The 14,425-nt window shown below is 44.2% G+C and overlaps 1 protein-coding gene across 5 annotated transcripts in view; it reads left to right on the top strand.

Moving 5' to 3' along the window:
* Positions 1 to 14,425, top strand: part of LAMA3 (laminin subunit alpha 3) — a 253,893-nt gene that overhangs the window by 109,478 nt on the left and 129,990 nt on the right. For 4 of the 5 annotated variants that reach the window (XM_084958210.1, XM_084958209.1, XM_084958211.1 and 1 more), the window contains 7 exon segments: positions 42 to 141; positions 813 to 865; positions 1,102 to 1,207; positions 3,044 to 3,143; positions 6,701 to 6,857; positions 10,135 to 10,267; positions 12,782 to 12,924. Coding sequence is in view for 3 of the 5 variants with exons in the window: in XM_084958209.1 (XP_084814335.1) it covers positions 42 to 141; positions 813 to 865; positions 1,102 to 1,207; positions 3,044 to 3,143; positions 6,701 to 6,857; positions 10,135 to 10,267; positions 12,782 to 12,924 (792 nt within the window). In the remaining 2 variants the exon portion in view is untranslated. 5 annotated transcript variants of the gene reach the window in all.

The raw sequence follows: 14,425 nt of genomic DNA on the forward strand, positions 1-14,425 counted from the left end.
TGATTCTTAGATATCAAATGTGGTTTGATTTTCTTTTAAAGGGCTTTTGCCAGTGTAAGCTTCATGTCGAAAGTCCTACTTGTAGCATTTGCAAACCATTATATTGGAATTTGGCCAAAGAAAATCCTGATGGTTGTTCAGGTAAGGGTCTTCTTCGTGCACTATTTTACGGTATTGTAACTTCCTCTTAATTTTCGCTACCTCAGTGACTAAACACATGAAGAACTATTGACTGAATCTGTTTAATGTGTCTGAAATTCTGTATAAATGTTTTGATGCTTATCCCCCTGCTTTTGGCAGAACTTCTGTCATTTTCAAAATCTCAGCCAAAGACTTATATCCTGTTTCCATATGTATCATGTTGTTTGTGATGGCAGCTGCTTGATAAATGGTTATTTTGCCTTGTTCGTGTAATCCACTTTTCCCGACTTAATTTTATTTTCATTTTATGCTTAGATGGAAGCCAGGATAGGAACTTAAAAACACCAAGCTAAGGGGAGTGAATATCTTTCAACAGGGTAGGATGTAAGCATATATATGAGAATCATTTAAAAATGCCTTGATGTTGCAGCTTTTGTCTTTTACGAGTGGTCATAAACTAGCCACTAATCCTTGTAAGTAGATGGTGTTGATTTGGCAGCTCTGCTGACCCCAGAAAGCAATTCAGTTTTAGGCCTGACTGGTGCCAACTGGAATTCAGCTGAAGCATGCTAGAAAGTGACTGCATGCAGTATTGGTAGTGTGTCCTGTTCCCAGAGCTGGAACTGTCCTCTGTGTAACCTTGGTGCAAGGACACTCTCTTATCTTCCCAGAATGCCGATGCCACGTGGCGGGAACTGTGAGCGGAATTGGAGAGTGCGGGCAGGTAACGTGGGCTGATTTTTCCTGGGACGCCTGTAGCAAAGGAATAGCAGTTGATGGCTGGGTTTCTGCAGGAACAAGTTAGTGCCTCTGTACTTATACACCCTGGGGCCATCTTCTCGGAGGTTTTCAGATCCTGGTTCTCCTGCCTGATAGGATGTAAGGAGCCAGGCTTACATTTTGAAGATTAGCCAATGCTGTAATCTGACCAAATTTTGTCATCCGCTCATTGTTCTGCAGTTAGATGGTGACTGTCACTGTAAGTCCCATGTCGGTGGTGATTCCTGTGACACCTGTGAAGATGGCTATTTTGCTTTGGAAAAGAGCAATTACTTTGGGTGTCAAGGTAAATCCTTCCAGGGAGTCTTGGGTCAGACAAAAGTGTTGATGGACAAAGACTGGCAGAGGAACCTTGCTCTCTCTCTCTCACACTTTTTTTATTTTTTATTTTTTAATTTTTTTTGTCTTTTTGCCTTTTCTAGGGCCGCTCCCATGGCATATGGAGTTTCCCAGGCTAGGGGTGGAATCAGAGCTGTAGCTGCTGGCCTACACCAGAGCCACAGCAATGCAGGATCCGAGTCGCGTCTGCAACCTATACCAAGCTCACGGCAACGCCGGATCCTTAACTCACTGAGTGAGTCCAGGGATCGAACCCACAACCTTATGGTTCTTAGTCGGATTCATTAACCACTGAGCCACAACAGGAATTCCTCAGAGTAACCTTGCTTCTGAGTTCACTGTCTTCTTGCAGACTTTCTGAAGGGGTGGGACTGAAAAGTTCTGTCCAGGGAAACTGGCCAAACATTCCCTTAAAATGAGTAGTAAAACGCAAATGAGGCTGCCTCCAGTTTTCTTCTACCAGCACACCGTTAGTTTGATTAAGAAAAAAAGTCACAAAAAAAAAAAAAAAAATGGAGTTCCCGTCGTGGCGCAGTGGTTAACGAATCCGACTAGGAACCATGAGGTTGCGGGGTTCGGTCCCTGCCCTTGCTCAGTGGGTTAACGATCCGGCGTTGCCGTGAGCTGTGGTGTAGGTTGCAGACGCGGCTCGGATCCCGAGTTGCTGTGGCTCTGGCATAGGCCGGTGGCTACAGCTCCGATTCAACCCCTAGCCTGGGAACCTCCATATGCCGCGGGAGTGGCCCAAGAAATAGCAACAATAACAACAACAACAACAACAACAACAAAAAGACAAAAAAAAAAAAAAAAAAAAAAAAGAAAAAAGAAAAAAAATCATAACGGGGGAGTTCTTGTTGTGACTTAATGGGTTAGGAATCCGACATAGTGTCCATGAGGCTGTGGGTTTGATCCCTGGCCTCCTTCGGTGAGGTAAGCATCTGGTGTTGCCGAACTCTGGCATAGGGCACAGATGCGGCTTGGATCTGGCATTGCTGTGGCTGTGGTGTGGGCCAGCAGCTGCAGCTCAGATTTGACCCCTAGCCTGGGAACTTCCATATGCTACAGGTGCAGCTATTAAAAAAAAGTTGTTTTTTTTTTTTTTAAGTTTAAAAAAATTGTAATTGGTATTTTGCAAGGAGAGCCACGAGGGAGATGTAAATATCAGGACTTAGTAATTTATTTATTTATTTATTTATTTATTTAATTTTAGGGCTGCACTCATAGCATGTGGAAGTTCCCAGGCTAGGGGTGGAATTGGAGGTGCAGCCGCCTGTCTACACCACAGTCAGGAGCGACCTCAGGATCTGAGCCATGTCTGCAACCCACACGGCACCTTGTGGCAATGCCGGATCCTTAAATCCACTGAGCAAGGCCAGGGTTCAAACCCACATCCTCATGGATACCAGTGGGGTTCATAACCCACTGAACCAGAATGGGACCTTCCAAGACTTAGTAATTTTAAAGGTCTATTTTGCATTAGCCAAAAGATACTCTTTCAAGTCTCTCCTTAGTACAGTAGCACTGTGATGTGAAGTGGTGTTTAGCTCTTGGGCTGCTCTGCCCTTACACTGAACAAACAGGGCTGGAGCTGGCCTGCAGGCGTATCTCCAGTTTTCGAGTGCCATCTTTCTTGGGGAGGATCCCACATATTTCAGACGCCTGCAGGCTGTGAGACATGGCGGGGGAAGAGGGCACAGCCCCGCAGCCCTGGGCTTCTTGATTGGAGATGCTTCCAGTATGGAGATGCTTTGACAGGTAACCACTGCTCTCTCCTGATTCTCAGGATGTCAGTGTGACATTGGTGGAGCCGTCACCCCCATGTGCAGTGGGCCCTCCGGAGTCTGCCAGTGCCGAGAGCATGTGGTGGGAAAGGTGTGCCAGCGGTGAGTCTTCCAGGAGGTCCCTTCCCTTTCTGCTGTCCTCAAGGCTCTCTCAGAATGTCCCATCCCTGCTGATGGCTCTGGGGGAGAGAGGAGTGGTTGGTCCCAAGGCTAGAGGGCAGGTGAAGACCATTTGCAATCTGGACACTGGTCAGTGAGTCCAATTAAAGCAGGAGGTAAGGTGGCCCTACTCACGTTCCACTTTGCAGGTCAGAGTGGCCTCCCCGAAAAGTTCCCATAGATTTCAGAAAGCCTGGAAGGCGAGACTCGGGTTGGAGGTAGGAGGTGGGATCCGCAGCCAAACCTCCGTGTAAAAGTCACAGCCTGGAAGGAGTTCCAGTTGTGGCACAGTGGAAACAAATTCGACTAGGAACCCGGAGGTTGTGAGTTCGATCCCTGGCCTTGATCATCCGGTTAAGGATCTGGCATTGCCCTGAGCTGTGGTGGTTGCGGATGTGGCTCAGATTCTGCGTTGCTGTGGCTGTGGTGTAGGCCAACAGCTGTAGCTGCGATTCAACCCCTAGCCCGGGACGCTCCATATGCCATGGGTGCAGCCCTAAAAAAGCCAAAAAAAGTCACAGCTTGGGAGTTTCTACTGTGGCACTACTGGATAGCTGATTGGCAGTATCTTGGGAGCTCTGGGACACAGGTCTGATCTCTGGCCCGGCATAGTGGGTTAAGGATCTACCACAGCTGTGGCATAGGTCAAGACTGTGGCTCGGATCTGATCCCTGGCCTGGGGAACTTCATATACCATGGGGCAGCCCAAAAAAGAAAAACAAAACAAAACAAAAAGACGTCATATCCAGGAGGTGCCCAGCAGATGCAATTCCTTCTTCCTGGGGACCTTGACTGTGGGGACTGGGGGGGGGTCAGAAAACTTGGGAAGACGAAGTCCCTCTTCTCACACAGAAGCCAATTAAAATGAACAGTAGGAGCCTGAGACCCCAGAGGACCTGTAGCAGGTGTGGCCCACGCCATCTTTTTGTCTTGCCTATTTAGCAATTTCTTCATTTATCCTAAACCATAATCCATCATAATTTCCTATAGCAGAGGGAAGAAAAAATTAATTTTTAATATCCCCACTTTTTTTTGTCTTTTGCCCTTTCAGAGCCGCACCTGAGGCATGTGGAGGTTCCCAGGCTAGGGGTCGAATCAGAGCTGTTTCTGCCAGCCTATAACCACAGCCACAGCAACACAGGATCCGAGCCACGTCTGTGACCTACACCACAGATCCTTAACCCACTGAGCGAAGCCAGGGATCAAACCTGCAACCTCATGGTTCCCAGTCAGATTCCTTAACCACTGAGCCATGACGGGAACTCCAATATCCTGACTTTTAATCATACACTAGAAACTCTGTGAAATGCATCCTTTTCTAAATCTCAAGCATCTCCACTGCTTCTGCCTTGTCAACAGGTTAAAAAGGAGGTCTTTAATGCCAGCAAGCTGACTGTCTGTGTTGAACATGGTTCTTCTCTCCTCTCCCTCAGTGCTTCCAACATTTGAATTCCCAGAATCACAGCAGCCCAGTGAGCTGTCTTCCCTGTTTCTAAATGGCAGTGACAGGGGGCCTGGTGATCAAATGTATGTGCACAAGAGCACGTCTGTACTTTTGTTTTCCCACAGATGTGTGAGGCTCAGAAGGACCTGAGGAAGTTCTTAAATTGCTTCAGAAACATTTTCCATCCCTGTTTTTACCTCTTTCCAACTTCCTGTTGATAAAGTGACCTTTTCCCCTACTTAACAAGCAGGAGTTTTTTTTTCTCTTTCCAGGTCTGTAGGTGATCGGCTATTTTTGGAGTTGAAATAATGCAACTGAATAGGAATGAAATTACCCACCCTGAGGCCAAAATACTGACTTTTGACATTACAGCCAGTGCATGTATATATGTAATTAAGGGTGTCCTTTGATTTAGTGGTAAACAATAACTGAACTAAAAGGAGGAAACCAGCAACATAAGGGCCACGGAACCTTTCTTCCCTGTTGATAATTCCTGCGTCTTTTTGTCCAGATTCTTTCATACCTTTGTTTCTTACGAGTTTACAAAGCATTCACATTCACTTTGTTTTCTAAATAGTTTTGTGATAATGTAATATGTGTTCATTGTAAAATTTTAATAACTACCTAAAGGTAAAAAGGCAAAGAAAAACCTTCATTCTGCCACCAAGAAATAACCCCATTTTGGAGTTCCCTTGTGGCTCAGTGATTAACCTGATTAATATCCATGAGGATGCAGGTTCAATCTCTGGCATTGTCCAGTGGGTTAAGGCTCCAGTGTTGCTGCAAGCTGCAGTGTAGGTCAAACGTGGCTCAGGTCAGGTCTCGCCATGGCTGTGGCATAGGCTGGCAGCTGCAGTTCCAATTCAACCCCTAGCCTAGGAACTTCCATATGCCACAGGTGTGACCCTAAAAAGAGCAAAAAAAAAAAAAAAAAAAAAAAAGAAATAACCCTTTTAATATTTTTGTATTTTTTAGGCTTCGCATGAATAAAAATTATTATTATATTGTCATATAATTTATAGAAATTTCTTCACATGATGTCATGAACATTTTCCACTGTAATTAAGTAGTGTTCCAAATATTAGTTGTTACATAATATTTAATACTTTCTTTGATTATTTCATAATTGTACATTTATGTTTCCGTTTTCCCCATTATAAGCATTCTTTTATGTTAATTTTGGCACTATAAAATCCTTCTTTAGAATATATTCCTGGAAGTAGAATTATTGAGTCATTGAGAATGAACATTTTTTGGGATCTTTGTAAATTACTTCCAGAAAAATAGTAAGCATTCCTAATTCTACTTTTGATATAGGAGCCTGCCCTTTTATTTCCTTTGACTAACTGGTCTTTATGGCTTTAAACCATTAGTGGCTATTAGCTTGTGATTAGATTAGATTGTCAAAATGTGCCACTTGGAAGAAGTTCAAGTGGTTTGAATGTCACCCAAGTGATAGAATATTTTTGATCCTTCACTTTGACCAATGTTACTGGACTCTTGAAAGGAATCCATTTATGGGCATATAGTTTAAGAGGAAGACATCTAAAAGTCATTCTAATGATCAAAATATATGTATATATAGAGGAAATGTATCTAACTGGTAAACTTAGCATATGAAGTATTTCTTGTCCTGTTCACTATTGTGTCTATGGAACCTGGCAACAGAGGCTGGCATAGATATTATTATTTGTGTAATCAATGACTGTAAGTATATAAATGAATGACTTAATAGTAAATAACCCAATTTGACTTTGCCGAATTGTTGGCAACTACCTAGAACATTTGAAAGGATGCGGCCACTACGGGTTGTTCTAAAGGACTTTCTCATTTGACTGCTTAGAATGAAGAGGTGATGGGTGTGTTTTCTGTAAATGTTCACCTGAGCGAAAGCAATAGTTTAGAGAAAAAGCTGGGGGTCCCCTGCTTGTCCTCATTTAATGCATTCCGTCAGTTTGGTGGAAGTTCTTTCAGCAATAGTTATGGGGATTAAAGCGTATTGGGATTATCAATGAGCCTCACTTGCTGTATCCACGATTACTTTTATCTATAAAAGACCCGAGAACAACTACTATTTCCCGGATCTGCACCATATGAAGTATGAGATTGAAGATGGCACTGCACCTGATGGAAGAGCACTTCGGTTTGGATTTGATCCCCTGGAGTTTCCTGGGTTCAGCTGGAGAGGTTATGCTCAGATGACCACACTGCAGGTGAGTAGCCGGGTTGAGGTTGGGGAACGATCTCACGGCACCACAGACCGTTTCTTTACCCACAGCCTCTCAGAGAATCCCCTAAAAGTGGATGCTCCCCAAAACTGACTCCAAGATTCTTGTTCTCCCAAATATGGATGCAGCTCGAGAAGCGGATTTTGATAAGCATCCATATTGATTTCACAGCTTACTGTTACTTAGATTTGGTCACCAAATCAGAAAATGAAGAGATGAAAGAAAGATGGTGTTTATCTCTGGGAACTTTTTATAAGATGTTTCCCAAACAAGATTAAACTTTAATGTAAGAGACATTTTTCTTTCTTTTTTTGCTTTTTAGGACCACACCCTGGGCATATGGAAGTTGCCAGGCTAGGGGTCGAATTAGAGCTGCAGCTGCCGACCCACACCACAGCTATGGCAACAGCAACACTGTGGGATCCGAGTCGAGTCTGTGACCTACACCGCAGCTCATGGCAAAGCAGGATCCTTAACCCGCTGAGCAAGGCCAGGGATCGAACCCGCGTCCTCATGGATACTAGTGGGGTTCGTTACCACTCATCCACAGTGGGAACTCTGAGAGACATTTTTCTTTAAAGCCATTTGTGGAGAATAAAAATGAGTTGATGTAAAAAATTCTAGTAAAGCTTATGTTGCTGATCTTTGAAAATTTTTTTCTTTTTCTTTTTTAAATTGTTCAAAGTTTTACTTTTTATTAACATCCACCCTCTTCAATAGAGTCTGCATTCTTTAAAGTTGTTTTTAATGATGACGTCTGTAACAGCATAAAAAACAAACTGCACATTCTTGGTGTCTGTGGCACAGGTGAAGTGGGTATAGATCTCCTTGGTATCTTTCCTTCTGTTCAGATCTTCAAACTGGCAAAAATTTTTTTTTTGTCTTTTAAAACCTCTGAATTACTATATGAATAGAAACTAAGATAAAGGTGGTGTTTTAGTCCATGGTGTTTCATTTTTCTTTCCCACCTTTCTGCCGTCCTTCGATTTTCTCTACTGTATTCATCTTTCTTGGCTTTGCCGTGGAATAATTAAGGAACTTAACGCATTGTCTGTTTACCTTTAGAATTTATGCAACATTTGTAACCAAACATTTCTGTAGAGTCATTGAATAGCTTTGTCCTCAGGATTTCTCTTTGAGGCTGGTCTCTTCAAGCTGTGTTTCTCAGTGGAAAAACTGAGAATAAAAGAGGCCAATTGATGACAACGGTAACTCAGTGTGTCCTTAGAAGATCCAGAACTAGTAGTACGTGCTGTTTCTGTCTCAGTCAGTCCTTAGAGAAACGGGCAGGATCACAGTTCCCAATAGAGGCCCCATTGATTCTAACGTTGCTTCTTGCCTGGCCAAGCCCCCCATCTAGGCTGCCTTTTGTTAGCAATACCAGGGTCCTAAGACGTTTCACTGCTTTCTCCTTCTCCCCAGGGAACAGCAATTCTGTTTCTTTTCTTTTTCTTTCTTTCTTTTTTTTTGTTGTTGTTGTTGTCTTTTTGCCATTTCTTGGGCCGCTGCTGTGGCATACGGAGGTTCCCAGGCTAGGGGTCGAATCGGAGCTGTAGCCACTGGCCTACTCCAGAGCCACAGCAATGCAGGATCTGAGCCACATCTGCAACCTACACCACAGCTCACGGCAATGCCACAGCTCACGGCAATGCTGGATCCTTAACCCACTGAGCAAGGCCAAGGATCGAACCTGCAACCTCATGGTTCCTAGTCGGATTCGTTAACCACTGAGCCACGACGGGAACTCCCAGCAATTCTGTTTCTTTAGTTCCCCAATCTTATTTCACTTTTCAGAAAAAAAGCAGTCCATCCCACTGCGTCATAATAAGATGTGAATGACGAAGAGCCCAATCAAGGTAGATACCTCCTCAGAGCTGTTTACAGTTTGAAGGAATAGCTGATTAACACAAAGGATGGGAGGTCCCCCCAAGGCTGGAGTTCCCATCGTGGCTCAGCAGTAATGAACTCGACAAGCATCCGTGAGGATGTGGGTTCCATCCCTGGCCCCTCTCAGTGGGTTAAGGATCCAGTATTGCTGTGAGCTGTGGCGTAGGTTGCAGATGTGGCTCAGATCTGGTGTGGCTGTGGCTGTGGTGTAGTCTGGCAGCTGCAGGTCTGATTCGACTCCTAGCCTGGGAACTTCCATATGCCACTGGCGTGGCCCTAAAAAGGCAAAAAACATGAACACAAACAGAACCCACAGAGGATGGATTTCTCTGCAAGTCCAGAGGACTTGGGTGGTATTCCCTCGAGTCACCACTTACTTTGCCTTTAATACATTCTTGCATTTTTATTTTCCAACTTAGAACTAACCCTTAAACATGAATTCCATCAAATTGGAGAGACCAGTTGAAGTTCCTCAGTGTGAGCCAGCTGCAGCTCTTGCCCCCAGAGGGCATCCGTCTTTATTGTCACAGATGTCTCATTCAACAAGAGTCCCCATCATTTTAACCAAAGGAGCTGGAGGGAAGACCCAAAGAACACCTTGGAAATTTCCACATTTCATGAACTTTCCTGGGCCGCAGCTGGAACTGGACAAGTACTCTGTGGTTCAGAATTAAACCAATCTAGCCTCTCCTTCAAGATCATGGGCTGAGCAACACTTAGACAGCATTGTGGAAGCAAAGAGACCTGGGGACCAACAGCACCCCCTCTCCCCAGCAAAGAGCCCACATTCTCCTTGAATAGGGCTTGAGATGAATGCCATATGGTTTAGCAGGTGTATTTTAGGTGCATTCAGATTTCATCACTGATGTGCTTGGGTCTTAGAACCTTTCTTTAGCCACCACTGGTTTCTGTGACTGTTTCAAATGTTACCTTTGTGAAGTGGACTCTGGGTGTTGGGGTTGAATAATACACTTTCTGTCCCTTCTCCTCTGCCTTTTTATTTCTCTCAGCCAGTGATGGTTGCCTCTGTCACTGTGGCTTTCTCTAAACGAATCCAGCTAACATTCTGCTCTGTCTGCCTGATTACTAAAGGGTTGAAAGAGGATCTCGGTTGCTGAGGGAGTGCGTTTTCACTGTAACTTTAATTGTAAGTGATTTTAATTTATTATCTGACTTTCCTCTTTTCATCTTCCACAGAGTTAGTTGGTCTCGTTGAGCAGGTGTATGTGTGTGTGTGTATGTGTGTGTGTATGTAATTCCACTACAAACCCAGTAGTGAAACTGAATCAAATCACCGTATGGCTAGCATTTCTTTAACCCAGTTGTCTCTTCTATTCTTCATGATTTTTGTTTGTTTGTTTTTTGTGTTTTTCAGAATGAAGTAAGGATCGTGATGAACGTGGGGAAGTCAAGTCTCTCCTTGTTTCGTGTTGTTCTGAGATATATTAACCCTGGAACTGAAGCAGTATCTGGCCGTGTAACTATTTATCCATCCTGGGCTAAGGCAGGTAGGTAAATTTTCAAGTCTTTTTTGGGTAAAGAAGTGATTAACGAGTGAAACATTTTCCCCAGTTTTCCTAAAGTTGACTTCTTTAGAAAACACAAAGCCCAGGATATAGTCTGACTGTGACACCATACTCTGTCCTTTGTACCTCTGTAATCTCTAAACACTCTTCATATTTAAATTGTGCTGTTAAACTTGTTATTAACTGTCAATAAAAACCAAGGGGGAGGGGGAGGGAGTGGGGTGGATTGGGAGCTTGGGGTTAATAGATGCAGACTATTGGCTTTGGAATAGATTAGCAATGAGGTCCTGCTGTGTAGCACTGGGAACTATGGTCACTTATGATGGAGCCTGATAATGTGAGAAAAAAGAATGTATGTGTATGTGTGACTGGGTCACCACACCGTGCAGTAGAAAATTGACACAACACTGTAAACCAGCTATAACGGAAAAAAAATAAAAATCATTATATAAAAAAACAATCAATAAAAATCTGTGTACCTTGGCTGCAGCCTATGGGTTATGATATCACCACAGGGCAAAGCTAATTTATAACCCCTGCAGGTAAAGTGGGTGTCACCTTGGTGGTGTCACTTGAGAGGCCTTGAAATTCTCCCACTGTTTCAGGCAAACCAAGCAATTCCGGGAGAAATGGGTGAGGATAGGAATTTTTAAGATGAGCTGTGGTAAAGCGTGAAGCCCAAGACAGCTCCAGGGAGGAACCTGCCAGCCTCCTTGAGGGATTCCCGAGAGCAGAGGGGGAGCCCGGGCAGAGAGGAGGCCTGGACGTCTGTTGTGCAAGAAACAGAGTCCAGGAATAGACGACTGGGAATTCCACAAGGACGCAACCTGGTGCCAGTGGAAATCTTATTTAGGACCAAAATTGAAGCGTCTTCGTTTCTTATCCACAGTCGAGTCGGACTTGGGGGAAGAACTGATGATCCCAAGTTGTGTCAGCCCAGCTTCTGAGGCTGGAGGTGGGAGCTACTAAGCAGAAGGAAGAGCTGGCAAACTTGCTTTGCCGTTTACAGAGTACTTGGGCATCCGTTTCCTCATATGTTAAGAACTCTGTGAACTGAGGACGGGTAACGAGAAAGCAGCTGAGAGATGTAGTAAATGGCCTGAGCACACAGCCGGTCTTTGCAGATGAGTCCCAGCCTTCAGACCCCAGACTCTTCCTAATAGATCCCCTGGCTCCCAGGTGGCAATGCCACCAGCCGTTTGCCCTCTGGGAACTCAGTTGGAATACATTGTGATTTTTTTTTTTTTCTTGTCCTCTGGGACTCCTTTCCTACACCCACCCCTCCATGGGAGTCAGGGGCCCCCACTGTGTATTCCTGAAGTAATCTATGCCTCCTTTCAAATACCCCTGTCCATGCTGCTCTGTATTCTCTTCTGGTCTGTAACCCCTCATCTCCCCGTCCCCACAACTGGGGAGCAGAAGCCATTCTGACTGTTGTCACTGCCTTGTCCCCAGAACCGAGCTCCAGCCCTGACACATAATGGGCCCCGTAGATAATCATAGGACAGGAGAGTGAATGCAAGTCTTTGGAGTAAACATTTCTTCTAAAGAACAAGCCTCCAATGGACTTAGATGCTACAGTTCTACTTGTTTCTGACCCTTCTACACAGGGTCCTCCACTTGTTTAATGCAGAAGAAAACAATGCATCCTGAAAGCAAACAGGAAACAACTTTTTCTTATTTCAAAGTGAATGCCTGTTCTTCAATCAGAAATTTTTTTTTTTTTTTTTTTTTGGCCTCTGCACATGGAGGTTCCTGAGCCAGGAGTTGAACTCTTGCCATAGCAGTGACCATGCCAGATCTGTAATCACTAGGCCAACAGGGAACTCCAGACATTTAAAAATTTAAAATTACATATAAACAGGGAGTTCCTGTCATGGCTCAGTGGTTAATGAATCCCACTAGTATCCATGAAGATGCTGGTCCAATCCCTGGCCTCCCTCAGTGGGCTAAGGATCTGGTGTTGCTGTGAGCTATGGTGTAGGTCGCAAATGAGGTGTGGATCCCATGTTGCTGTGGCCGTGATGTAGGCCAGCAGCTACAGCTCCGATATTCAACCCCTAGCTTAGGAAATTCCATGTGCTGTAGGTGTGACCCATAAAAAAAAAAAAAAAAGACAAAAAAATTACATTTAAACAAAAAAACAGAAAGAAAAAATATCTTAATATCTAATGTGTTGTATAGAATACTTCCTATGTGCCAAGAACTTCTCTAAGCCGTTTACACGATTAACATATTTAATAAATTTTAAAAATCACTCACAACCCCAGCATAGTTACTGCCAACACCTTTATATCTTTCTAGTCTATTTGATACATAAATATATGCATGCATGCCATTATTTAAAATAAGATCAGTAAATCTGATCAGTACATATGATCAGTAAACCCTCTGAAGCTTTTTCAGATGTAAACTGAATGTTCAAAGCTGAATATCTAATACCAGAACACTGACTGCTAGGAAAATGCCCGCAGCAATTCTTTGTGTTTCTGATAGGTGTTGCTCAAAGCAAAGAGATCATCTTCCAGCCGAGTAAGGAGCCAGCCTTTGTCACCGTACCCGGAAATGGTTTTGCAGACCCGTTTTCGATTGTACCAGGGACGTGGATTGCTTGTATTAAGGCAGAGGGAGTCCTCCTGGTAAGAGATGGTTCTGAGTGAAGCTTCCTCCTCGCTTAGAGATGGTCCATCCACAGTGACCCACAGTGACCAACAGACTGAAAACTCCTAGTTGATTCCCTTGTAAACACAGGAACCTATGATGACATTTGCCCTCCCGGGACATAACAACATAGGAATTAAAATAGCTCTTATATTCTTCCAGCCAGCTTCTCATAGGCCCCCCAATTTTTTTTTCAACTCATAATGACTCAAAGTTATCAAAATAAATGTGAAACCTTCATGAGCATATGTCCCAGCCTTTCAAAAGTTTCTTTGGGGGAGTTCCTGTCATGGCTCAGCAGTAACTAACCTGACTAGTATCCATGAGGATGTGGGCTCAATCCCTGGCCTCGATCACTGGGTTAAGGATCTGAAGTTGCTGTGAGCTGTGGTGCAGGTCACAGACTCGGCTCGGACCCCTCGCTGCTGTGGCTGTGGTGTAAGGGCCGGCAGCTGCAGCTCCAATTTAACCCCACGCCTGGGGAACTTACCTATGCTACTGGTGCAGCCCTTAAAAAAAAAAAAAAAGTTTCTTTGGGATTTTTTTCACCATGAATCAGAAGGGCATTAAAAAAAAAAATCAACCTCAGAATTCCCTGTGGCTCAGTGGGTTGAGGATCCAATGTTGTTATTGCTGTGTCTCAGACCACTGCTGTGGCATGGGTTTGATCCCTGGCCCAGGAACTTCCACATGTCATGGATGTGACCAGAAAAAAAAAAAAAAAAAAAAAAAAACAGCCTCTCTGGGAATTATGCAGAAGAAATCAGAAGGAGCTGGGAGAAAAGAAGGACCTCAAGTCAGTGAAGCTCTTGGTGGTGGGAGGAGAAGGGAGAGGCTGGAAGGGCTGGTGCTTCTCTGTAACTCACTTTCTGCCTCCTTCTGCCTTGACTGAGGCAATAGCAACACCACAGCAGATGGCCTTGGACAAAGAGCTCCTTGCCAGGGGAAGGGCTGTGTCCTTGCACATTAATGGAACAGCCAGAGAGACCCGGAGGCTGCAGGGGTGAAACTGCCATCTCAAATAACTGTCCTTGATATTTGCTTTCCCTTATAGCAAGGTCTTTGCAAAATTGTCTTTGGCAATACTTGGTTCCATGTACTCCGAGCGGAGGATAGAAAGCTTTTCCTTCCAGTACCACCCTTTTGACTGGCGACATTAGCAGATCTCAGGCAAATCTCTTAACTGCAAGCCTGCCCTGTAACAAATCAGAAGGAGCTAGGGGAAGAGATGATGCATCCAGTAGGGACCATGCTTATCCACATAGGTCCTTGCCAAATCTGGGATCTTACAAAAATCATGTGACGGTTTAAACTGTTCGTACATTTCTTGGTAGAAAGCTTTGTTGCTTTCCTAAGGATAACGTTCTTACAGATGTTAGAAATGAGGAAGAGGAAAATTCCATTGAAGCCAGTTACGGGCCACAAAGTTGGACTAAGGGAAAGAAGAAGTTCACAAGAGCAGTTATGGTTTAGGCATGG

Source organism: Sus scrofa, chromosome 6 (genome assembly GCF_054392235.1).
Source record: "Sus scrofa isolate SSC_HxYL_T2T_F1_AM1 chromosome 6, Sscrofa_HxYL_maternal_Yorkshire_Landrace_v2.0, whole genome shotgun sequence".
Classification (NCBI taxonomy): domain Eukaryota; kingdom Metazoa; phylum Chordata; class Mammalia; order Artiodactyla; family Suidae; genus Sus; species Sus scrofa.